At 40.8% G+C, this 27,530-nt stretch overlaps 1 protein-coding gene across 1 annotated transcript in view; it reads right to left on the bottom strand.

Annotated features, from left to right (window-relative positions):
- gjd1b (gap junction protein delta 1b) overlaps nucleotides 1-18,448 on the bottom strand; it is a 53,743-nt gene extending 35,295 nt beyond the window's left edge. Inside the window, exon 1 of the mRNA XM_074680324.1 lies at nucleotides 17,335-18,448. Within this exon, the coding sequence (XP_074536425.1) occupies nucleotides 17,335-17,405 (71 nt within the window). The 5' untranslated portion in view covers nucleotides 17,406-18,448. The remainder of the gene's footprint in view (nucleotides 1-17,334) is intronic.
- Nucleotides 18,449-27,530: the final 9,082 nt, after the last annotated feature.

Below are 27,530 nucleotides of genomic sequence, written 5' to 3'. Positions count from 1 at the left end.
AAAGCTGAGACTTACTAAAAGTATTATTAAAGGTGTGACTTCAGGATGTGGAAATACACAAGTTTTGGTTAAATTGCTCACTGCAAAAAACTGAAATCTAATAAAGTGTTTTTGTCTTATTTTAAATAAAAATGGCCTTATTTTACTCAATATGAGCCACATTCAACTGGTTAGTCCAGAAAATGTCTTATTTCAAGCTATACAAAGACAAAAATGAGGTCTGAATTGCTTGCAATAAGTAAAAAAAAATCTGCCAATAGAACAAGAAAAAATTTCTAGAAAAATTGCTTAGAACTAGAACAATGTCTTAAAACAAGTAACTTTTTGCTTGTTCCATTGGCAGATTTTTTTTGTACTTGTTACAAGCAATTCAGACCTCAATTTTGTCTTTAAAATCACTGTCAGACAAAAGCAACCAGGTAATGAGACTGGTCTGTGGTAGATGGTTGGAACTTGAAAAGTGTGTTTGCGCACTGATTTGTACTTGTACTTTCTTAGATGCATGTGAAGAAAGAGGATTCATGAAGACACCAGCAGCATCTTGATCCTGTAGATTTAAGAGTATGCAAGCCACCATTTCTTTGTTCTTGCCTTTAAAAAATAACATTACAATTAGTCAGCAAGTACAGTGTAAGAAATACCAAAACACATCAGACAACAGCAGGTACAAGTGTCCATTTTTAAGCCAGCTGAGTGTCTTGGTAATTTTGGTTTGCTAACATTAGCTTACAAAGGTTCTTGTTAAGATGTCGCAGCAAACATCTGTGTTAGCACATGAACAAGGGAGAGGTAGTAATTGTGATTTTTGACATTGACAAAAGCTTATGAGGTGGTGATATTCCCCTTACATTTAGTTACTATTGAACCATCCAGTCGTTCAACCTGTGACAGATACCATTAAAAACTACCATCAAGTTTGAAAGATTTAAAATTGTTTGTTAAATAGTAAAATGGTAGATAGCTTAGTGTTACATGTGCATCTTCTTCTTCTTCATCTACTGAGGTTTTCTTTACTACCCAACGGTCCTCTACACACTGATGCTGTTTGACAGCCAGATCAAACCCACCAGGCCAGTTTCTGGTCTTACTGGTGAGTGTAGATGCAAAACACAATAGATCCTCAACTGCAGTTTCAAGATGTGTTTCCCCAACTTCCAGAAATTCAACTGAGTGGGACTGCAGTTGGACTCACTTGTTAATGTGTATTTTAAAGTCCGGCTTAAATCAGACTTATACAATAAATTTGTTTTTTAAATAACGTAAAATAATACTGAACAGAATAGTACAAGGGTCTTCAACCTGTGGCTCTGGAGCCTCATGTGGCTCTTTGGCTCCTTTGCAGTGGCTCCTTGAAGCTTTAAAAAAATATCATTGGTACAGAGAAATGTTTTTTTTTTTTCTTACAGAGGGTATTAATATTAACAACACAGATGCTAAATAAAATCACAGTTAAACATTTTGCCTTACTAAATATGTATCACCTCTTGCAATAAAGCTTTTATTTTTTGTGATTTTTGTTTTTTTCTGAATTTTTTCTTTTTTTTAATTTCAATTTCGTTTTACATTATTTCAAATTTAGTAAAGAATTTCAAATTTGAGACGTTTTTATTTATATCCCGTATTTTTCTTTTTTGCATTTTTTAGAAAAATTTTAAAAAATTGTAAAATGTTTGCACATATTTTTTTTTTATTATTATTATTTTAAAAATCTTGTTTAGATAATTATTCACTAGATTTTACTTTGTTAAAAAATTATAAACACTTTTTTGTCTTTATTGTGAAGATAAACTACATTTTGTGGCTCTCAAATGACTTTCATCCAGGTGAGCTGAGGCTCTTTTGAAAGTAAAGGTTGCAGACCCCTGGAATAGTACAATAACTAACTTTAAAGGTAATTTTGACATTGAAATAATTTTAGTTTAGACTTCATTGTGAATGAGTAGAAGTTTAATGTGTATTATTGAAGTATAGAAGTCTACTGTTCATACGTAAGCGTGAATGAAAATGTCAATTATGACTTTAATTTCACCTGATAGCTGGCTGATGAGAATAGTGCTAGGGAAGCATTACCCACTGTTGAATCTAATGGATTATTTTTAGCTGTATGAATGAACCTTTGTAAATCAACACCTAAGGTCAACTTGTTTGTATTTTTTGTTGGTATCAGGGTAGTAAACTGAGTAATCCACTGTAAGTAGGTGTTCGTGGACCCTAGGACCCCAACTTGAGGCTTCACATTGTAACTCTAAGATGAGCCTTGAATGTTATTGTCTTCAGGCTAAAGCTAATGCTAAGTCTGCTCTACATTAGAGCACTTCATCCTCAGGATCTGCTCCACCATTGGCTTGGAGCTGTGTGTGACTGTGACATATTGCTGAGGGACAGACATACACATCTTGGATTTACAACCTAATTACAGAAACTGTGAATGTGATCATGTGTGTGAAGCGTGTGTGTGTGTGTTGAGGTGTGAATGCACTGTCACACTCTATCTGGCTACTCATATGCAAGGTTGCAGTCTGCGACAGTTCTGGCAGCGTGTGCAAGTGTGAGAAAACGTGTCTATGTGTATGTTTCTGCCTCTGAGTAACGGGTAAATATAACAGCCATGCTGCAAGGTTGCTTACGCACATGTTTGTATATTTGGATGACCATCTGGTTATGAGTGTGTTTGTGTGTGTGTGTGTTTGTGAGAGCACACCCAGGTGAGGGGGCAGTGAATCAGATGTCTCATTATGGTATGTTGGTCCTGGAAGGGTTGGTGTGTGTTTTAGCAAGGTGTCAGGTGTTTGGCTGTATGTGCTCATGATTTTTTATTCATGTGGAGTCAGAGTAACTGTGCAACAGCTTCTCCTGCCTCCGAGGAACAGTCCTCACTAACACAAACATGTTCAAAGAGATGGATGTGCTGCTGCCTAAGTGGCTCTAACAATCTGAGCTAAAGAGTGAAGACGCAGTCAGTGATGAGAGTTGAGGAGAGATGAGGCTGAGGAGAATAAATCACTGACAGAAGAGCGTTCATTTCATCTTCAAAAAGTGAGATGAGTTAGACAAAGAGGCGGGGTAGAGCAAACAAGAACAAGGGTGAGATTGAGAAAGACGTGTAGGGTGTGGTTTTTATCAGACAGTCAACACACAAACATTGATCACTCAGACAAAACAAGAATGCCAACTCTTCTGGTCCTAACTTAAAATGCTCTTAGTGATGTTTTATCAAAGCAGATTCTATAAATAAGACAAAAGACCTTGCACGAATAAACCCAACTGAGCAAACTTCAAAAGCAGAAGCCTTGCTTTTGCAGCACAGATCAAAGTTTTCTATTTGTTTTGATTTTACATTTTATGTTTTAAGCGAGCAGCAAGTCCAGCATGACTCTGTGTTTCTCTGCAAAAACACTATAATCTCACGGCGCTTTTCACAGTTTGGAAGCTGATAAGTACATTCAATAAGAACTTTTCTCCATGGTTTGTTAAACTTCATTCATACTTGCAAAGATATTCATACGAGAGAATTACTTTTCAGCCTTGTAGTTTTTTTCTTTAGCCACAAACAACTTAAGGCCATGTATAAATGACAGCTTATACCGTCAATGTTCCTATCTTATTGTATTGAAAATCATTGAACAATATTTGTGAAACAATAAAATCTTTATGTTTTAACTTAAACAAACAATAAAGGGTCCTGTGTTTTAGGTCTCAGAGCAAAAAGCAACAGTGGCCGGCTGTCAGACCTTCCCGGGGGTACATAAGATCAGTTTCATATGTAAGGATGCACCAATCAACGATCCCTGATCAGCTTTTAAATCAGGGATTTAAAACCCTAACCCTCATAACCCCAAATAACAATCCCACGTGAACCCACATTTCTGTACTGTTTCTCTGTATGCCATCCTCACTTTTGATTAAAGGCATACAAAAAGGTAAGAAAGAAATATTGTTGCATATTTTTTCGCTAATGATTAAAAAAAAAAAAAAAAACACAACTCATTCTGTGAATCCACACTGCACCTCATCAAGTTTTTCTGCCTCATCACTGTTGGAGTCTGTGACATTTCCATTTGTCGGTCCTCTCATGCTGAGTTTCATCAACTGCTGACTTCAGGTGCCACCTTCAATTTTATTTTTAGGATATTTTTGTTATAGTGTACAGTTTTGAGACCTTTACCTCATCCTACCTTGATTCTTTTCTGTTTTGGTCTCTGATCTTGGTTTCTCACTGGGAACAAACTAAAGTTGGACTTCCTTCTGAACACAGACATTATAACACCGTGCTACATATCTTTACTATGGAACAATATGCTTTACACAATTTAACAAAGTGTCCTATTTGTAAGGGATAATGCCCGACAAGGTGTCCATTATCAGAAATCTGCAAAGTCCATTAATTTCTGATAATGGACACCTCGGGTGGCATTATCTGGCTTATACCATGGTCACTTATGAAAGAAACACATATTTAATCAATTATTAAAACGTTACTGTTGTTTTTATACAGTTAAAATCATTCCTTTTTAAACAAGAAGTGGCTGAGCGGACTATTTAATAATAATGGTAACCTCCTCTGGCCACAGAACCTGCAGCTCGGTCAGCCACAGTTGTTGTATTAGACCTAATCAGTGGAGGGAAGTGAGATGATTGCTGGACGTTACGTGAAAAAAGTGTGATTTCAGAGGGCAAGTGCACCTCTTATCGTTTGTGTATCCAGAGAATGATGCGATTTTTTTTTTTCAAAGAATCAAAGTCAACAGATAGTTAACTAAATCATTTTTATTGCAAGAAATATTGTCCACGATTCACTCTGATCATAAAATGTGCTATCAAGAAAGTAAGTTTATCATACATCGATATTAAGTTTCCGTTGCCACGGTTACCAACTACTGTTTGATCCAGCGCAGTAATTTAGAACCATCAGACTATTTGGCCAGAACTTCAGTTCTAGGTGTCCATTATCACCTTTTAACGGACACCCTGCAGCCAATCAGAATCAAGTATTCACCCAGACCATGGTATAAGACATTATAGGTTAGTCAGGCTTTAACTATAAATGTTGTGTGATTATATTTTGTTTGATTATATTCTGTGACCAGTGAAACATTTATACACAAACTTCAGTATGTTTCTTTTTTACAAAAACAAATTTTATTTTAAGTTTAACATCATAAACATCTTTATTGATGCTCCCACTCAGGTAACTAACTGGAGTCCTCCAACACACCAGCTGTTAGTTTATGTCCTCAGTGCTGACTGTGACAACATGCAGGTTTACAAGTTAAGACTTTAAAGTGGTCTAACGTGACACTCAACAAGCATATTTTCCTCAGACTTGTTTGCCTGCTGTGCACACACCTCATGTCAACAAGCTAGAAAAACCACCTTACTGAGATGTAAAGCCTGCCTTAGATAAATAATTCATCACTTCAGCGTTACCTTCGTGCGGTAATGCAGATGAGAGCAGGGACTGCTTTTCACATTGGCGTGTTTAAGAATTGATTTCCTGACAGCATGCAGCACATCACGGCAGGTGAGTTTTAATCCTGGGATGTCAGATCCAACCAGAGGTCTCTGGAAGAACTGGCACGGAGGGGTTTTCAAACTGACGCACACTCTTCCTGACTCACAGTGATGGATTTATAATCAAAGCAGTTTGACTTTGGATTAGCAGCCGCTGTGATCAATTCATCCAGAAGTGGTCACAGATAGATTATGTTGATTTTACTGTCCTAAATCCAAAAAAACTCAAATCGAAGCCTGCTGAGAGAAAGTTATGCACCAGAAAGCCCCAAGAGTGAACATTTTCAGTAATTAATTGAAAATCTGTCAATTATTTCCTTTTCATTGAATATTGTCTGAAAATCTGACTATGTGCAGGTGGTTTGTCTCTGTATGTGAGGTGATCTCCAGGTTAAACAAACCCCCCTGGTATCATCCCAACACTGACCTGCTCCGTCCTCCTGCGAGGTGCGAACACTAAACCTATAAGCCTCACTGAATCACCCTGCCAGGGACAGACTCTCCCTGGAGCACTGCAAGGTGAAATCTGTCTCAACTCTGACCCTGTCACTCTCCCTAATCCCTCTGTCTTTATCCGTTTGTCTCTCCGTCTCTCCTCTCTGACAGCCAGTGTGGTTTGATCTCAGCTTAATGCATTTCTATATGACAGCTCTTTCTCTTGCACTGCCTAGACGTTAAAGCTGACTGAAATGGCCGTTACCAAAATGGCCTGAGGATGTCGATAGAGCTTTAACAACATAATGTTCCATAATGGACACCCACTACAAAAGGAGCTTAATCGATTGATCCATCAGCACAAAGACACCACGTCGACCCTGACCTCAGCATATGTTGACTGTAAGGATCAAGATCAGGAGAGTAAGCAGCTGAGAACAAGAATAGGGATGAGGAGAAAGTGGATATGAAGGGTAAGCAGAAAGAAATGAGAACACAAGCACCATAATTATATGCAGCTTCTCTCCCCAGTCTCCCCCTGCATCTCCAACCGTCCCCGTGGAGCCTGGTTGTGGTTCCTCAGTCATGAAAGGCTGCAACACAGATCAGCTCTCTGATGCTGCCTCGGCTGACTTCCAGGATTTTTTCATCTCTAGCACAGCTAGATTAGACCAACGCTATCATGAACGCTAATGCTCGCAACATCTTTAATAATTTATTCATCTTTGACATGGTTATTTTGAAGATTTTGTGACTTACTTTAGGATTTATGAGCAGGTTGATGCTGTATGTCTTGTGATACGTCTAAGATTGAGGATGAATTACATGCATCCATCTCCCTCCAGGGACTCACAGGCTCCCTATGGAACATGTGAGGTCATTTTAATCACTAGTTTCTTATGGCAGCAAAGAGGAGGCGGTGGCGTTATAGGCGACACCATCCCGAGGGTCGTTACATATGGATGGAGAGAGTGTGAAAGCAGCGACTGGCCCTCTCTGAGTGTGTCTTATTTAAAATCTCTCAGGGGGAACAGGAACGAGTGAGATAATATCACAGCCTCCTTCTCACTTTCTTCTTTTATGGAACAGAGCGCGCATTTGCAAGATAAGCCTCATTCTGTGCAAACAAAATCATCCATCATGTCCGCGGGGGGCGTGAACACTCCACAGGGAACTGGCTGTATAAAGGCATGATGATCTAAAGGTCACGTGACGCCGGGGCTGTAACCTGTCAACAAACACACACACACACACACAAGCTGGACTAGTAAATGTTAGTTTTGGCTTGGTGCACGCGCAAGGCTGTGGTAGAGGAGTGCACACGTGCAGCACACACACTCTCACCCTCACATAAGCTTTCCTTGATGGATGAGTCGAGGGCTTTGGACTGACAACACTCATGGGAGTCGTGCTGAGGAGTCACACTGAGCGAGCCGGCCTATGTCAAGAAAGAGGTGTCGACCCTCTATAAGTGCACACCCACACAGACTCTTCATCACCTAATGTGATGTGAGAGTAGGCAGAGGCATGCTGGGATACAAGCAAACCGCAAAATATCTCCTCCTCCTCCTGAGAGATTCCACCTTGTGAAGCAAAAGGAGCAACAGCTGAATGGGCTCTGTTTTTAACAATGTTTGCCGATAGTTCAATAAGACAGAGTTTTTTTGTGGCCAAGAAGACGCAACATGAAGCATCAACCCACTAACTTAATTTTTATGAAAAAATAAAAAAATAAAATGTTCCACCAAACACCTAATTTCTGAAAACCTAAATTCTTTTTGTTCTAGATTTGAAAACATTCAGGTTTGCTAAGTGAAGCGATTATAAATCAGTCTGAAGACTGTTGAAAGATGTGATGCAGAAAAGCTTCAAGCTTTCATTACAAGCCCAGACCAGACTTCCGTCAGGATATACAGCTGTAGGGTGAGCACTGGTCAATCAGCTGAGCTGTGCCTATGATTGGGCGAACCCCCTGTATAGTGTGTGCCGTTGAAGAAATCAGCCTTTCAGACAGAAAAAGGAAGAAACAGAGTCTGGATTTTACTTAAATCGCGTTTCCACCAAGCAGTTCGGTTCGGTTCAGTACAGTTTGGCTCGGTTTGGTACAGTTAAGCCTGATCCCGTTTGCATTTCCACAGCAAACTGTGCACTCTCGTGGTAGGTGGCGTGTAAGCTGGATGCTGAAAGCTGCAGCTGTTAAACAATAGCGTGACGCCGTAGCAGTTTACCCCGCCAATAAATCCAACAAAGAAGAAAAACGTGACACAGTAAACAAAGAGCACGGATGGAAGACATGCAGCATTTCGTCCTCTCTGTGATTGGCATGTAGCTATTTGATACAAAGTGCAATCAAACTTTCTTTCAGAGAAGTCTGTGTGCCGCCAGGAGAAATGCATCTGCTGTCACCAGGTAAGTGACGATTTTTTTTGACCAATCAACGGCCTGCAGTGTTGTAGCTCCACCTTCTGAGAGCAGATCGGTTCAGTCTGGCACCCATACGCAAGGGTCCCAAAAAGTGGGACAGCTTGTCTCGGTTATAAGTCAGTGGAAACACCACAAAATGTGCGCTGTACCGAGACGAACCGAAGCGGTCTACTTGGTGGAAACTCGACTTTAGAGTGACTTTGTAAATTCAGATGTGTCAATACTCTGGCTTACATACTCACACAGAACAGCTGACAGGCAGTTCAGATCAAAGTGAGTAAAAATACCACAACTTGAAACAAATATCAGTGCATTTCAATGCTTGGTGTCCAGTGAGTGAAGACCATAACCAAAGACAGGTGAAGGTAGACCCAAGAAAGATGTGTTTTTTTATAAAACATTTTACTTTTCAGTAATAGACTTAATCTACTGCATAAAAGTCGAGTCAGAAACATATCAAAAATCCTTGAGTTAACAAGGAAAGAAGATACCTGCTAGATTCCTCTGTCTCTTTTGGTTTTTATTTACTTATTTATCTATTTGAATTTTTTTCATCTCTTCTTCAGTTAACAACATCAAAAATGCTTTTAGCACAGGAGTGCACCAGCATGTTTGCTGTCACATACTTTAAACCACACACAAGCACACTCACTCACAAAAGCCCATCTTCATAGTAAAGACATGTTTACATCCTGGTGCCAAATATGGTTTTGGTCTTAAAGCAGGTTTCTTGATATGCACACTAAGGGGGAACAATTATGCAGTTCTTACAAATGTGTACGAAAGGTGTCACAACGGTTTTGTGTTTATTTGGATCATTCGTGTCATTTATGCTGCCAAACAGGAACTTTACCTGTGTTTCACTCTCATGAATGATTTTATTTCCTTTGGTGTGAGCTCCCAAATTAATTTTAACAATATTTGAGTGACAAGTTTAGCATAATAAGTTGGCCAATGTCAAATGTTTTATACACTCCATGGTGTTGTGCATGCATATGGCTGCCTGTCTGTTTCTGCTTTGGTTTGATTTAAATTAGATGTAACAATTCCTTCATGTACTGCCCCTGATAAATAAACTTCTACTTTTGTTTGCTCAATACAAAACTATTTATATCACATTAAAGATGCTTAAAGCTATGGGCATATGATATTAACTATTCTGTTTGTGAAAAGTGCCAATGTGGTTTGACTCCTGCAGACACTTGCATTGTGGGAAATTCTGATAAATTTTCACAGCCAGAGATGCTTCCTGTAAAAGACAAAAGCCTAACAAGGAGTTTCTTGAAAACAGGCATCAAAAACAAGATTTTTATTTTCTTCCTTTCATGGAAATTATTCATTTTTCAATTTTGGAGGAAAAACGGCTGGAGATGATCTTCTGAGAAATAAGCTTGTTAGTACACTGATATGAGAGTGGAGTCTCATCAGCACTAACAAAGTAAAACAGTTTTTCATGAATGTTTTATTATCCAGGTCAAAAGTAGCTCTTTTTGTTGTTCAGACCATTTCTTAAGACTGCTGTGGAGAAGCCAAGCATGTTTTTAATGACGTCTCTCTGGCTCTTCACAGACCAAAGGGGGCATGTGACAGTCAGCATGATGCAGCTCCCAACAGTGTCCCTTCATCTGAGTCAGACAGAGAGGACAGCCAGGGGAAGGGACTGTATGTTATCATTAGAGGATTTTTATGTTCAGGCCAGAAAAATTTTTTAGGAAGCAGAGGAAGTAAGCTTAAGCTGGTTTAGAATAACATCATACAAATAGGAAAAAAAAAAACACTGCAGTTCCAAGGGTGTCCACTTGAGGCTGACTCCATAAGCCAAGTAAGAGTGAGTGAGTGATTAACTTGTGGAGGTTGTCTCTAAAATCCCATTTGCTACTCAGAGTTGATAATAACTGCTAATTAGTTCTGACCAATCAGAATCAAGTATTTAACAGCTATTTACAGCGGATGAAAGGAAGAAAGAAAGGAAGAAAATAAAGCAGAATTCTCCATGTTACGGTGCAAAGAAAAGCTGATTTTGGCCCAAAGCTCAGTTATTTTCTCATACTCACTGAACAAGGGGTCAGTTTATCAGACTTATTTGTTTTTAATATATTACTAAGACCTGTGCATGGAGAAGCAGAACTTGCTGCTCAGCCTCTTTGTTTCTAAATGCCTGATTTTTTCCTCATGGAAACCAGTGAGTAATACCAGAATAGCCCTGTCAGTGTTTTACACTCACTATCAATAAGGAAACCCCTTTCAGCTTTGCGAAATGACTCTATTTTTCCCTCATAAATCCATTTGCTGCTGTTCAAGAACATTGAGCAGTCGATGGAGTGCATGCATCATTGTAAAACGGTAACCTCTGGTGCTGAAAAATGATACAGAAGTGGGAAAAACCTCGGCTCTCCAAGTATTCACTTGAGGCTCTCAAAGCCGAAGGAGCTCCATTAGAGCTTGTATTGAACTGTGCTGTTACTGCAGAATAAAAGATGTTTACAGCCTGGTGAGAGAAATGCTTCGAGTCTCTATTCCTCATTTCTTTATTGGCGGAAACTGAACAGGGGATGGGGTGTTACGGTTCACCTGTTTTTATCATATTAAAGCTACCAGTAGTGTATGATTAGGGGACAGGTTAGTGTGACTAACATGTCGCCTCAGCTCCACCCTTCAGCCTGTGTCTGGATAAGCTGAAGTCTACTTGGGGTCAGTATTTCTAATATGTTGGCCACCTTCTTTTGGTTTCAAAACTCTTCTTCAAAGACCAATGGGTGACATCAGCTACATCCACCTGTATGGTCAGTAGCACCCACTGTGAAGAGTCACCTTCACTTTTATCTGTCCTCGAGGTGTTTAACCATCGCTCTCCTCTTGAGGAAATGATGGAGAGAGTAAATGTTAGGACTGATAATTACGACCAAGGTTTATTTTTACAGGCAAAAAGTCAATGAGGTACTTACATCCTTAATCACTCTCTCAACATTCACGTCCCTGCAGCCAATGAGTGCATTTGTATTGCAAACGGACAGGTCTAAAGACTTTTTCATTAAGTGCCCTGTCTTCTGCCAGGCTCTGCTTCCTTTTCCATTATTGGAGATCAATATCAGGGAGGTGCAAGGTTTCATCTGCATGTTAAGCATACTAATGACCAATAGCAGCAAAGAAGTGGGACTGAGGCCTGTGGGAGTGTGTAAGATAAGGGAAAGCATGAAGGATGTGCAGACGGTGGTTTCATAGCGGGTGCTTCGTTACGTCAGAGGCGGGCAGCACCACAGTCTGAGAGGCAATTCACCCTCACCTCAAAGCCCATGATGGCCTGAATTAATCACAGGTAGCAACACACGTTCAACCCAGCACATGTGACACAGCCTGAGACACGCTGAGCTCATGCATTTTTTGCCTGAACACACACATATCCTGACCATAGAAGGGAATCTCTCAGGCTGTTTGTAATCTAACACAAACAAGTGTTAGATCCCCTCTAATGTGTGTGTGACTCATGTATGACGAATGGACTCTGAGCTGCAGGCTGTTGTCATGGTGGGCTCATGAGAACACACACTGGCATCGCCTCAGGGGCAGAAACCTGTCCAATGCTCTCTCCAGCAGAAGGGCACCTGCTCCGACCAATGGGACGCGAGGAGCAGCAGCAGAGAGACCAATAGGTTTCGGGATTGAGGGGGAATTAGCGCACGTTTCTAAAAATTCATGTCAGCAAGTGATGTCCCAGATTAGACGGTTCTGAGCTGCAGAAAAGCCTGATGACGGGAACGTGCGGGCTGTCAGACACAGAGCGGGGCTAAAAATGGATGACAGGCTCTTTTCATGTCATCAGTAACAGCAGAGGGTGATTAAAGAGCGTCTGATAAACAAATATTTAAAGATGAAGAACATGCCACTTTTGACATCCTCTCTTTTTTTTTAACTTCTTTTCAACTGGTGGAGCAAAAATACCACTTTTGATGTTCGCTAAAATAAGACCAGAGAATGAGAACAGGCATTTTGTGAAGACAAACACCCCCCCCAAAAAAAAACAAATTTACAGTGGAAACAATCTAAAAGGATGGCTCAGTCAGACAATAAGTCAGCAAGTCAATATGTCAGCTGAGTGAGCGCACAGATGTCTAGAAAAAGGGTCTAAAGCAGCTCTAACAGCAGCAAAGATACAGCTTTGGTTAAACTAAGCAGCTGAGATTATCAGGCCTACCCTTTATGACACGATGGATGGAAACAGCCTTGTCCAGCTGATCATGTCACATACAAATGATTGTACAGAGTTACTGTTGATTTGTCTCTGTCTCCCACTGTCCCCCTCTACAACCCCAGCATGGTCTCATCAGACGTCTGTCTAACAGGAGTCTGGTTCTGCTCAAGGTTTCTGCCTGTTAAAAGACGTTTGTCTTCACACTTTTTGGTAACACTTAACAATGCCGTTCTTAAGTGTACTCTAAGTTATATAATTGATAGCAACTTAAGATCAGGACAGGATACCATGAAGTCTCTTCTTTCAGGCAAGACTCTGGCTAAACTCATCTTAACACACCATGAGTACAGACCTTTGCAGTGTTTAGATGCAGGCTTAGTGTCATGGGTGCCACCTCCAGGAGTCACAGCTATGACATAGGAGGCCATATTGGAAAGTGTTTTATTTATCTATTTATTTATTTATTTATTTATTGGGATTTTTTTTTTCAGCTCATTTTTGAACACGCTGGTTTTTTTTTAAAATATCAATGACAGAGAAACTTGACAGAGATAAAACTTGGGGAGAAAAGAGGGGAATGACACAAACCAGACGCAATCATAGACTGTAAAAAGAATGGACGTCATCTTGCTCATCTTGATGTGAGGTCGCCACAAAAACTGCTCCCCTGGTGGCTGGCTGCGGTATAGGTCGAAAAATCTAACTCTCCACTCATTCCAGATGGGCTGTGGTCAAACTAAAAAAATAATGTACCTCGTAGAAATTTTTCTCATGTCCGATTATTGTGGTGATTTGAAGATATCATTTGGCTGCCTTGTATTCAAGTCCTCTTTTTTTCTGAAAAGTTAAGTTTTCAGTAGTTATAAGAGGTGAAAAACGAGGCATTGACAGCTGCCATTTTTGTGTAATTTTTGGGGATCGTAAAGTGTGTCAGGAGGTAGAGTCAAGAAGTGATTAGACTCTCAAAAGAAAACAAAAATGGTAAACAATGCTAAATGGCGGAGTGACGCTGTCCACTCGATAAACAGTCTATGGGAACAACGAGTAGATTCTCTGTACATTAACTTGTATAAACTAAGCAAAGTTTAGAGGCCCACTGTTATATATATATATATATATATATATATATATATATATATATATATATATATATATATATATAGGGCTGGGCAACAATTAAAACTTTTAATTGTAATTAATTGCATGATTTCCCTGATTAATCATAATTAATTGCATTGTGAAAGTGCCATAACATCTGTCATGCAAACACTAAATCAGTACTTGTTATACAGTAATAGTTAAATTACATATTTAGTGCAAATCAAATTAACAAAATGTAAATAAAAAAAATTAAAGCTTATTGCCACTGTCATGGCATTAAAGTGATACTCCGGGAAGGAACAAGTTGGGTCCTATCACAAGGTTTAGGGCAGAAATTACCCCTACAGCAGTGTTTTTGTGCAGCAGAAGCCCAGAGCGCACGCACCAAACACCCCCTCCCTGCTTGTCTGCTGGTTTCCTCTGCACTCAGACGGGGACATATTTTACTTGACCAAAAACACAAATAAACGGACTCCCACCAAAAAACTCTGATATCAGTCTGCATTCATGCTTTATTTAGAAAACTGTCAGCGCATTACTTTCACACAAAAACACCGCTAAATAAGGCTCTAGTTCTCACCGTGTCTCTTCGTCCTGGCAGACTACCTGCGTTTGTTTATATCTGGCAAGCCGTGCGCGCGGACTGATACACTAAGCGGCCAGCGCCTTTAAGTTCCGTGGCGTTGCCCCTCTTCTCCATGCTTGTTTTGGTTACTCATCGTGTTTTTCTGCCAATTTCACTTCCGGTTCCACCACGGTCAGCGACAAACATTTACAAAATAAAAGTAAAAGCATGTGAGCAACATGCACTAATGTGCGATGAAATATTATATATATATATACATATATGTATATACATATACATATATATATATATATATATATATATATATATATATATATATATATATATATATATATATATATATATATATATATATATATATATATACATACATATACATATAAAGGTTATAAGGTATTTGTTTGGGCATTTTAATGCATTCAACCGTAGAGGACTGGACAGTAGACAGAGCAGGAAACAGGGCGAGATTGGGGAAGCTGACCACCTACTTGGTGGCAAACCTCATGATGCACCAACTAGACTGCTAGGTCAGATTTGCGCTCAAACACTGTACTATTTTTGAACAAAAATATCATTACATGGTAGGTAGGGTATACAGAAACTTTACTGCAAAAGAGATGTGTGACACATTGCCTGTTGATGTATGGTTTCATCCCTAATCAGATTAGCAGCATACTCATGATAATTAATTTCAATCTCTTGTCAGCAGTTGCAATCAACAAACTTCAGAATGATCAAGTTACATCTATCAGATGGTGCCAAAAGAAGAAGAGTTAGGGGGTCACCAAAGTCAGCAGGGTTCATCCATCTGTACATCTGTGACGCTAATCTATAGCTGAGTCACAGAGTCAAGCTAAGCTAGCCAGCAGAAGTCTCTCTGGGGAGAGCAACACTGTCCAGCTCCTCTTAGTAGGCCTTGAGGCTTTTTAGGCCAGAAAAGAAATATAATCTCTGCAGCATGCTCTGACTCGCTGCATCCCTAAGGTATCCATCAACGTCAGCACAAAATGTCATGGCCATCACAGTCATATTCAATGAGCTATTTCAGTTCTGGACCAAAGTGTGTGAATAAGTGACTGACACTGACATCTCTGTGTAGAGCTAAGCTGGTAGCGTGACTAAAAATACCATTTAAATTGAACATCAGCCGCTAATGCAGCTCTTGTAATCGTTACATCCTTCAACACGTCAGCTCGATTTCAAGCTATTCAACAGAGAGAATCCAGGCTGCTGGGGCATCTTTAACAAAGCACTGAACACTTTCCTGTCAGCTGAAGAGAAATGTTGATATGTTTCTGATCTCTGGACTCCTGTAAAAGATTCAACAGCTCTTTAAAACAGTTGCTGTTAATCTAAGGTATCTGTTCAGAAACCAAATGTGAAGCTAGAGAAATAGAAGTGCAGCTCTGGAGGGCTGCAGGAAATCCTTTATGTACTTTTTTTGTATTTTGAAGACTTTTGGCCAGCTCCTCCCGCTGTCTGAACATTTCAACTGTCTGGACAACCGATATAATCTGTGTGAAGATGATCCCAGGCTTTTTTCGCTGCCGGGTGTCCTGGTTGCCCTGCTCAGGTCATGACATGCAGCACCATCTCGTGACGAGACGGTCCTGTTGGCTTCCTCCCAACGCCCTGCAGACTGAGACCATGTGTCTGCTCGCTTGTCTGTGAATAACCGCTCCTCTCTGCCTTCTCCATCACTCTGTCTTTTTTACTCTTCCTCCATCATATGCTCCCTGTCTGTCGCATCTCGCACTCTGTCAGCTCAGCTCATCTCTCATCCAGTATGCAGTAAAAACTTGTTTCTCTCCACTCCCTGTGTGGATTTCATTTTGTTACTTGTGCTTCTCCTCCTCATTTACCCTCTCTGCTCGCTCATCTTTCTCTCTAAAGACCCCGCAGCGAGGATGACGAGTGCAGCTGATGAGCGATGCTCTGCTTTCAGTGTGTCATGAATGAGGAGAAGCCGATGCGGACCAATTATTTGTCATAACACCAAAGGAAACAACTCTAACTAACCATTTAGCCGACACACTGCGCTCACAAGAAGACTCAAAATCACATCAGTTTCATATCTCATCACAAAGAATTCACACTCAGAGCTCTGTCAGCGTGAGGCGACTAATCTTCTGCCAAACAAAAAACGAAAAAAGGAATATCTCCCCACATCATTCCCCCACAAACAGGCTGACATTTATTCACTCAATAATGCAAGAGAGCCACTCCACAGAGTAGCTTCAGGGAGACTGGGCTGCACAGCTAATACAAGCACTCTAATGAACCCATGCTGAACCTGTGGTTTTGTCCCAAGAAAACCCCAAAGTCAGAAACACATCCTTTACTAGATGTAAAACCGAGACAAACACCAAGTTCAGAGCTGATGCTCCCATGCTCTGTGGCTAAAACGCTCATCAATAATTGCTCATCCTGCGGCCGATGAGGATGAGTTATTCAAACTAAAATACAAGACATCACGGCATGTTGAGTCAACATAACCTCCGTAACCTTGCATCGGTCGCCTGTTTCTCTCAGTCGAGAAATGACTTCATAATTGAGAGAGAAAGAAAGAGCAAAGGCAGAGGGTGGGAAATCATAAGCCAAGCTCAAGAGAGGCACTCTGGTGGAAAGCCGCGGCTCTTGAAGCAGCCTTGACATTAAAGTGGGAGGAAGCAAAGGATTCAGAGCAGAGCGAAAGAGAAAACTGTGAATGAAGCGAGAGTGGACATTTAAGGTGAAATGTCCTCACACTGCTGCGGATTGTCTAAAGTCTAAAGCCTCTGTGTGGACTAATAGTGTCCCTGCTGGAGCCTAACGTCCCATCATGTCACTCAGAGGGATTATAGAAGCTAAAGCCCCCCCTGTCTCTGCCATCAGCCACGTTTGACGAGGAATCACTGACTGGAAGCAGGGGGGGATTTATATTTTGCATGTGTGCTCTTTATTTTAACTACCTCACTGTTGTGTGCGCTGTGCAGAAGAGACAAAAATACACAACATGCATGAGAACAGGCGAGGCGGTGATTCAGATTCTCTGAAAAAAGCATCATTCAGAACTCCACAACCAACACAGCACTCAAGAAAACCTCACCTTCCAATCATAGTAGAGTGCTGCTGCACGGCAGCCTCCAGGAGGCGCTCCAGGATGGTCCATTCTCCCATGGTTGGAGTTTGGAGGCATCCACTGGGCACAGGGAATCAGGGTGCACCCCACTTCTGGTGGGTCTTCAAGTCAGCAAAGCACCAAAGCTGGTGTCAGAGTCCCTTTTTTCTGTTAAGTCCACTTGTTGTGTTGAGATGAGGTAGGCGGTGGCTTCAGGTGGCTTCGTCAGGTGCAAAGAGGGACGCAGGAGCTTAGTGGCACCTCATTCCTGCTCGGTTGTGATGTCCCAAATTTAAACCTCACTGACTTGCACACCTGAGATGCTTGGACTGAATCTTCTCTATGAGCAAGCCGCACACACAAGCGTTCTCATGTGTGTGGCTGTGTGTAATTCTCCGTCCATGCACGTGCTCAGGTGAGCGTGTCAGCCTTCCTGCCTTCCTCTCTCCTCTGGGTGCGTATGACCCTGTTTAGCCCCCTAAACAGCTGCTCTGTTAGATGTTCTCTCACACACACAGCACCTGGAGACACGAGCGCTCCTCTACTTCTACTGAGTTTCAGGTAGCAGCGGCGGCTTCTGCAAACACACACCCATCACTCACACACTAACACTCCGCCCTCACACACTGGTCTTTTGACAGCATCTTGTAGTAACTCTGGGCAGGCTCAAGTCTGTGTACTCATGTGAGCCTGAGTAACCAGGGATCTGTGTGTCTGCTCATTGTGCGCTCCTCCATCCTCTTCATTCCCTCCTCTTTCTCCTTGTTATTGTTCCTCTCTTCAAGCAATTCTCAGCTGGCTCCTTCTCCTCCTCACTGATCTCTGCTTTGGATCAGGCAGCGCTGGACTCAGGCATCATGCTCCTGCTCCTTCTCCGAGCTCCAAACTGTCGCTGGTTTCCCCAGTCCTCTTCCTTCTCCTCCTCCTCCTCTCTCCCCCTCTGTGTTTTTCTCTCAGCGTAGTTTACAAGGAGCTGCTATCCTTTCTTCTCTTCCCTTCATCTTGTTTTTTTTCCTTCCCTCTTGGTTTCCCTCTCTGCTTCTGCCCTCCACCTGCCTCCGTCTCTCCCTCTCGCCCTCTGAGCTAGCAGGCAGCCAGACCGAGCGTGTGTCTACAGGATTACAGCGAGGAATCATCTCCGTGCTCCTCCCCCCTTTCGCTCCCTCTCACTCACTCTCCATCACTGTGTTTATCCCTCCTCCTCCTCCTCCTCCTCCTCTTCATCTCCTACTGCTCCACCACTCTCCTGCCTCACATTGTTCATGATTTTGTCCTCCATCTCCGTCCTCATTACCTTCTGTCCTCATGCCTGTTTGCATTGATACTCACTGCTACGAGGATAATCTTTGCTGTTTACACACGCACACACACATACACACACTCACTCACACGTGAGACATGAGAGGCAGTGCCAGACAGAGAATGAGTGTGTGAGATGGAAATGGAATTAGTGACCGTCATTAAGAGTAATTTGCAAAGGATGTACAGTGCCTCTCTCTTTCACACACACACACACACATACACACACATGCGCCTACTCATGAAACATAATAAAAGAGCTGTTTTTGAGAGATCACTTATCATAACATGGTGTAATTGAGGGTGAGATTATTTTATCATCAGTTAATCTGTTGATTAGTTTTCTGATTAAAATAATTTAATTTGTACGTAATGAAACAAAAATTGATCCTCACAGTCCATGATGAGCACAGCTGCACAGCCAATAAAAACAATGAAGTCATGACATTGAAAATATTAAAGAAATTGAAGCACTCCAACATCGAAACAATAGATTTTTAAATCCATAACTGCTAACATTTTACTTTACACTCGTTATGACGCCTAAAACCAAAATGCCCTGTCTATGCAGCTAGGTGGGTCAGACTTATAAAAACACATATTTTACTCACCGATAACCATCATAGATCTCTCAGGTGGGTCCCATCCCGAGATAAACACATGCCTGTCATGATTTCAAGAAGAAATTTTTGGAATAGAAATTTTAAGTACTCTTGCTTAGGCCAGAGATTAATTGAGGCAAAAATAAACAAAGGAAACATTGCAATTTTTAGCAATGCTGACATCAACATCACCACTCATGGTTTATGTTTCTTCTCAACATTAAGTTGCACTCACCTGTTCTGCTGTCTTTACGAAGATTGCTGGGCAGGATCCAGAGAATAAAATGTCCAATGTGTAGCTTGCCAAACTAGTCTGCCTCTGGTGTTGCTCCTGTTAGTGAAAGTAACAGCAAAAGTCTTTAAAAGGGTTTTGACCAATCAGAATCAAGCACCCTAAACAGCTAGAAAATCACTGAGAAAGCTGAGTAAATTGTTGTTTTTCTCGCTGTCTTACGCAATGACTGTATATAGGGTGGACAGCGTAGCATCTTTTTACCATTGTACAGTTTTGAAGCCAAAAACCCCCGTCACGGGCGCCACCATTGGTAGCCATTGTGCAGACAGAGTCTGTGAAGCAGAGGCTCAGATGGACTCAGAGAGAATCTGAGTGGAGCAGGGTGACAAAAATAAAAATATTTTTTTCTTTCAAGAGTCTAATCACTTCTTGGCTCTACCTCCCAACATACTTAACTATCCATAAAAAAGATACACAAGAACAGCAGCTGTCAATCATCAATAACCATGACATAAAGTTTCGTTGTTAACCTCTTATAACTAACGAAAATTAAAATTTTCAGAAAAAAATGACTTGAATACATGGCAGCCAACTAATATCTTCAATTCACCACAACAATCAGACGTGAGAAACATTTCTACAAGGTGTATTTTTTAAAGTTTGACCACAGCCCATCTGCAATGACTGGAGAGCTGGATTTTTTGGCCTGTACTGCAGCCAGCCACCAGAGGGAGCAATTTTTGTGGCAACCTCACTTCGAGCAGATCAAGACATCCAATTTTTTATAATCTATGGTTGTACGCCAATGCATGCTGGCTGACACACATGCCCAGAGCTGGTTGCAGTACATTTCCCCAAAAATAAGCATTAAGCATGAACAACAGGGAAAAACTCTTTTACAGACAATCTGATGGACTAACGTCTGAAATACACCAGATGCGCCAGCAGTGCATCTCCGTTTCGTCACGGCAAATAGACCAAATAGGTTCCATTCAAGTCAATCCATCAACCTAAACTGGACCTGTTCTGTGGCAGTACATTTGCCTGGCAGCTCTGTCATGTTGCAGGTAATACACAACCATCTTATTTTTGACGGGTGTGGCGATGTGACAAATAAATTCAGCGTAGGGAGCGGAACAGGAAGTGGTGACCAGAAACTACCTAATAACACCCAGTGACTTTCAAAATAAAGCAAACCGTGTCAAAACCAGTTTGTATTTAGCCTAACTACAATGAAAAATAGATAATGAGTGGAGCCAGACCAGGAGTCAACAGGTTTGAGGTTTTACAGCCCAACATGAACAAAGAGAGACTTATCAATGTAGTGAGAAGTGCGGGAACTTCTCGGTCTGTGACTCCAGCTGTCTGTCAGTCATACAGCTTGTTAGACTATACATGTAGCCAGTGTAAGTTAACAAACTCAGTCAAGACGCAGTGTAACTTTACATAACTAAACAGAAGCAAACCAGGAATGTTACCTTCAAAGATGTCACCTATCACATGACTGGCCCAAAAAGCATCACTCATTACCACTCACATTACCACTTAAACCAACTATTAGCCATAATCTTTGTGGCTCCTGATGTGTCTCTTGTTTACATCCCTGAAGAAATGGTTTAAGGAAGAGCTACACATTTGCGTCGTAACTGCACATTGCTGAATGCACTGGAAGTCTTGATACAGGAGAACAGTTAAGACATTTTTCTCCCAGGCTCAAAAAACAGCCTTTGTCTTAACACCAGTGAACCACTGCATATGGATTTTAAAGAACATTATGCAAGCAACAGCAAAGCGGAGTTTTTAAACCGATTGTCAAGTATTCCTCTTACTACTGCAGCGTTGGAAGAGAAGGAGGACTCTCAGTGGATCTGTTCCAACCTCACTTCAACAATCACTATGATCCAAATAGGATGATAGCTTTTGTTCAGCCAACCTGTGACACCTTATGAGAGCAAAGTCATTGCAGTGAACCTTGGAGGCAGACCTTCTTGCACTATTTTAAAAGCTGGGTCAACTTCCAGCCGTCCAACTTTGACCTCACCTCAGACAACAAGGTAGGAAACTGATGTCCTCTTGTTAATCCACTCAAATCATTACCCCTGCATGCAGTGCTCCATGTCTCTGTGTTTCTAGCTGGTTTTGTTGCATTGTATTACTAAAAAGCAGAGCTGAGCTAACAACTTTTGTACTTAGTAGCATGAAGTAAGCTAGTTTGCAAATAAACAATCATAATTTGAAATTTTGGGATGGCACATGGGCAGGCTAATCAGGTTTTGGGGGCTGATACACAAACACTTCTTCTTTTTACTCTTTTGCATTTACTTCTCACTTATTGGTTTGAGCAAAAATGTGCAATAATGACCTCTGTGTAATACCCATAGTTGATGTCAGTTTTTGTTCTATAACCACTGATTTATGTTATTTTTTTTACCATATATTGTTAGTAAATGTACATACTTATATTTTATACTTATATTCAATTTTGAATTACACTTATGCTTATATAATGTACTTTCTGTATTTTTAACACTTTTTGAATGGGAGTACCTGTAACAAAAAGGCAACTTCCCCTACACTGCAAAAAACTGAAATCTTATCAAGTGTTTTTGTCTTTTTTTAAGTAAAAATTAAGTAAAAAAAAAAAGAAGTAAAAAGTCTTTTTTTAAGTAAAAAAAAATCTGCCAATGGAACAAGAAAAAATTGCTTGAAAATTTCCTTTAGACTAGAACAATGTCTTAATACAAGTAACTTTTTTCTTGTTCCATTGGCAGATTTTTTTTTTTTACTGGTTACGAGCAATTCAGACCTCATTTTTGTCCTTAAATAACTTTAAACAAGAATCTTTTTAGGATTGGTCATGTGAATTTGGCTCATATTGAGTCTAAAAAGGAATTTTCTACTGAAAATAAGACAAAAACACTTGATAAGATTTCAGTTTTTGCAGTGTAGGGGATCAATAAAGTATTTCTGATTCTGATTCTGGTTTTGTCCACTCAGCCTGTCCCTGACATCAAAGATCTCTGCTCAAATGGTTTTGGCTGCCTTTACCCCTCTCTGGTCTCAGGGTCTCAAAATCCTGTAAGTATATTGGATGACTGACTAATCTGTGCCCCCTCTTTAGATAACGTAATCCAGGGCAGATAGATGGAGCTGGCACATTTACAGATCATGGCAGGAGAGCAATCTAAAGCTCAGACAATTACAGGCCTGATCATGGGGGGGGGGAGTGTTTAGAAATTTTACTCAACTTAAAGATAGGATTGTTGGTAAAAGCAGTAATAGCATTACTCTTAATTAATACAATTAATTATTTGGTCTTTGTTTGGTATTTAATTTTGCCAGCAGGAAAACACTGCTCTTACACGCCCTTGGCGCTGAACTTGAATATTAAGGTTCATTTGTCGATTTTGTTTAAAATACATAAAAGTAAATGACTGCAGCCGTTGGGAACACTTGAGGAGTTCGAGGAAAAGGTTGGACTCAGACAACGGGCCAGTTTTATAGCCCAGAGTCCAGCCTCATGGGGTCATAGACACAACTTTGGTTACGTAAGGTGTTAGGAGGTGGAACAACAGCTTTAATTAAATCAAGATTGTAGTGACTGTCATCCGTCAATCTCCCAGATTCAGAGTTAGATTTGTAACTTATCCTTGGTGCTAACCTAGACCAGCTAATCCGTTTGAGTGAAGAAATTGAGTTGATTTTTAAGGAGCATCTGCAGCTATTCTGTCAAAGGGCGACGTACAGCTACAATTAAAAAGCTCATGTGAACAGTATAACTTTTTATATTTTACGACTGTACAGTGTTAGGAATGTCTCATTTTTATAAAAACCCTGGATGACAAGAAGTTTCATTTATCTCCAATTTAATAAATTGATTTACCATTGTTGAGGATTACTCTGGCATGTGTGTGACCTTAGCTTGCCTGCAGCACAAACATCAGTGTGTCCATGTGTCTTTTATTTCCGTGTCCATACACACTGTTTGTGAGCTCGACGCAGAGAAGAGGTGAGGCAGGCAGAGGGACAGTGAGCTGCCACGCGATTGCATGTCACTTTGCAGCAAACAAGCTTGGGATCAGATGACATTATTCATTTAGATACGCATACAAGCACAGGCAGCGCAGTGCAAGCTCCACGCAGAGCAGTTAAGTGTTTTAGTGGATTCCCCTGTCACTGCCCATATCACCGGACCGGAGGAGTAGTAATCTATTCTTAGGGAGGTAATGAGTGATTGCACACACGTAATCTGGCCCGGCCTGTGCCAAGGCAATCTGACAGCACTGTGTCTCACACGTGAAGAGAGTGAGGCAAAAGGAAGGAAAACACAAACAACTTGGCCGCAATCCTCCGTCTGGCATACTAACAAGAAAACACAGGTTATTTGTCTGACCTCCTAAAGTCCCTTTAAGGGGACTTAATGCTCTGTGTCTCGCCTGACCACAAAAAAGGAGAGAAAAAAACACAAGTTTGAATCCATTTGCTTTCGGGATGCCTGCTATTTCTCTAGCGACACAGGATTGATACTGGTGGATTTGGATGAGATGTTTTGCAATTAGTTGCTGTGTAGTCACATCCTTACCAACTGCAGTTTTTTTTTTTATTCCTGTCTGTTACCCAAGTTTAATACCAAAAATAACATCTTTTCAGCCTTATGCCATGTACTTGTTGCACTTTATATGGTGAAAATAATACTTATAATCTGTGTCGCAATTTTTATTTTGGGTAAGTGATGGGTTGTTGGGTTTTCCTCATTTTTCTCTTTTCCCCAAGGATGTGTCACAAATTTGCTTCTTCACTGAAAAAAATCTTGTGGCTTGCTTTGAATGGTAAATAATCCAGTACTTATTTTGCACTTTTCTAGTCTTTCTGATCACTCAGACTGCTTTACACTACTAGTCTCATTCACCCATCCAGACCACATTCACACACTGATGGCAGGGACTGACGCTACGTTGGGAAGCATGAGTTTATCCAACACATTCACACCTATCCATACACCACTGACCAACAGTGGGAGCAATTTGGGGTTCACTTACTTGCTCAAGGACACTTCAACATGTGACTGCAGGAGCTGGGATCAAACCCTTTGAGGAGCAATGACTCTACCACTGAGCCCACAGCAGCCCTAAGCACCTAAGACAGGGTTCCTCATGACACATGCCATCTTGGAGGTTTTGTATGGGGGTTGCCCTTCAATACTAGCATAGCCCAAATTCCAAACACAGCCTCCTTTTCTGCACATAATTTGCACAACAAGTTTAGGCCAATTCCAACAGTCCGGGTAGGGAACAGTCCATGCATTCATAACTGGACTGTGGATTGGGGTTAATGCAAAACACAATTACCAGACTGCAATGGGTCAGATTGAAAATCTTTCTTTCCACCTTGTAATCAGTCATTTCATACAGAGGTCAATACTATCAGCCTATTGTACTTTAAATATATTGCTCTCAGACAGAGTAGATTTTGACTCTTCCAGTCTCCAATTCAGATGATTCCCCTTTGAAATCATCCAATAGATAGGGTTGAAGAGGCAGACATCCACTTCATCTATAGAGGTAGGTATTCAAGAGGCATTCAATAAAATAACTACCTTATATCTTGTCGCCATTTGTGCCATTAGTTTACCATCGTTGCTAAGTGCTTTCTCATTGGTGGATACTTGTTGGGTCTATGTAAACAGCATTGCATAGAGAAATAAGCTCAAACAAGGTTTTGAATCAATGTCATAATGTTTCTTATATTTACATGGTGACTGCTGTAAAGTGCTCACATTAGCCTCCACACCATGCATTAACGGGTGTTTAGCTCTAATTCCTCTAAGTAGAAAAGTAATGAATGAGCTTCCTCGGGGACAAACTGTGGCTTGTGCAGTCTGTGGGTTAATTCATCAGCAGGTACTCAGCATGAAAACATTGATAAGCCGCTCGGATGGAAGGTGGTCCTGGGTTCACACTTCGTCTTGAGGGGAAGGGAGATCGTCTGAGTCAGGCAGCTAGGTGGGTGGGTGGGGGGGATTTCTGTGGACTCTGAAGGTAAAAGATTACATTTTCACACTGATTAACGGATAAGAAGCTTTGGCGTAGCTCCAGGCACCATGAGACTGAGTCACAGTGTGTGCGAGGTGTGTGTGTCCCTGTTCACACCAACAGGAGACTGAAGGCAATTATGGTTTTAAGCCAGAGGATTGGAATCAATTATCACATGTCAACTTCCCCAAGACCATCTGTATGAGATTATATTTAACCTCAGATTAAAAACATTTATCTACTTCAATTTAGAGGGGGTGTTAGGAGTTTCTAAGTGATCTGAAAAAGTCCCCCTTCCAGATATATGCCTGATTGTAATCCACACTTTAAAATGAGATTATCAGCACCAATATTGCTGGTTACAGGTGATTTTAGCTTCCTGATCGGGTCGAGCAGGACCGGATTGATTTACAGCACGCCAGCTGACAAAGTTTAGTAACGATGAGAGAAATCTGTGTTTTTCACTGCTGAAAACGCTTTCTGTGACTACTTTTGTAGTGATGGTGGGCACAGGAGCCTAACTGTCAGACAGAAAAAGAACAGAAGAGCAGGAGAAAGCTAAACAGGAGAGTGATAGAGCACAAGCTAAAGGCTGAAATAAGACCTAATGGCTAGTGGTCTGTTCAAACTTAAATCTATCAATAAAATGAAGAGTTAGGTTACGTTAGCTCTGCTTGGTAAATGGCTGACAGGACATAACTAGGATTTACTAACGTTACACATTGCGGACATGTCAGCACCGGGCTATTAACTGCGCTAAATATAAACGGCTACTAACCTACTGACAAGCTACGTAAAGCTTGCTATTTCCTTTGCTTGAAGACACATTTCAAGCCATATGGCTAAGTATCTATACTGATAAATACCTTACCTTTGTGCATTGTATCCAGCAAAAAGTTGTCTTGAAAAAAGAATTTTTGTTTCGATCCAGTTAGTCCCAAAACAAACACATGCCTCGCTAAAAGAAAGTTACAACAGCGAGTGTGACACTCCGGTCCAGAAGGTGGCGATGGAGTGCATCTAAAACAGATCCTCCTCATACCATCTTGAACCTCATTCAATAACCAAGTAAATTACAAACAAAATGCATATTTTCACCATTTTGTTGCCTTATTCTAGTGTTTTATTTTATATGTATTAAAGTATGTTAATCTGTTGTATGAATGTAAATCCCAGGCTGTTGGTTAGACCCACCTTTAGTGACATCGAGCAAAGACTGGAGAGCATAAAAGTCTATCTGAAGCCCCATCAGTGGGTAACTCAGTCACTCCCATCTTTCAAGTGACCATAAAGGTTGAAAACCTTACCATGTCTCTACTATAGTTGGATTAAAACCCATTTTACTTTCCATATGGCCATAATTATCATATCTACTGAGGTAAGAAGTCAAGTTATAAGGCTTTTTTGTACGTGCAGTATAATCACCCTACAGTATTCCTGTTGCCTGTTTGAAAACATGCTAGTTAAAGGTATTAATGCAATGTATTAACTTTTGACACCAAAGGTTGTGTTGACCTCTAATGCACAGAATTCGTCACAGCTTCAGAGGCTTGACAACAACAGTTTTCAACATAAAGCAGTGAAGGTATGGTTTCATATTTCAAGTAGATATATATAAAAAAAAACTTACAGAAATTGGTTCTCAATAGTGTAAAAATATAGCTTGAACTACCAAGAGATTGCATGGATCCAAAATTAAGTTGTTTTTTTTTTTTTTTAGAAACACCAGTTTTGTATTTAAAACACTGGCAGATATGACAATCTCATGCAACTTGGAGGCACTGGTAGAGATGCAAGGATTGTTATAAGTAATATCAATTGTAACAGGGCGCTGGGCACATTAGCAGCTTCCAAAATTCTCCCATTCCTGTACTCCCATGTCACTGTGTGTTCTTACATGTCTTGGACAGGATGTAACTGAAATGTAATTTCCCCCTCGGGGAAACACGTAAGTATTTCTGATTCTGATTCTGAAATCAGTCCAGGGATTCCCAAAGTTTGCAGTCCATGACCCCA

The sequence above is a fragment of the Halichoeres trimaculatus genome, unplaced genomic scaffold, assembly GCF_033239565.1.
Source record: "Halichoeres trimaculatus isolate MK-OKI-2021-1 unplaced genomic scaffold, fHalTri1.1 fHalTri1_scaffold_9, whole genome shotgun sequence".
Taxonomy (NCBI): domain Eukaryota; kingdom Metazoa; phylum Chordata; class Actinopteri; order Labriformes; family Labridae; genus Halichoeres; species Halichoeres trimaculatus.
Note: the sequence above shows the minus strand (reverse complement) of the source record. Positions and strands in the feature narration are given on the sequence as shown.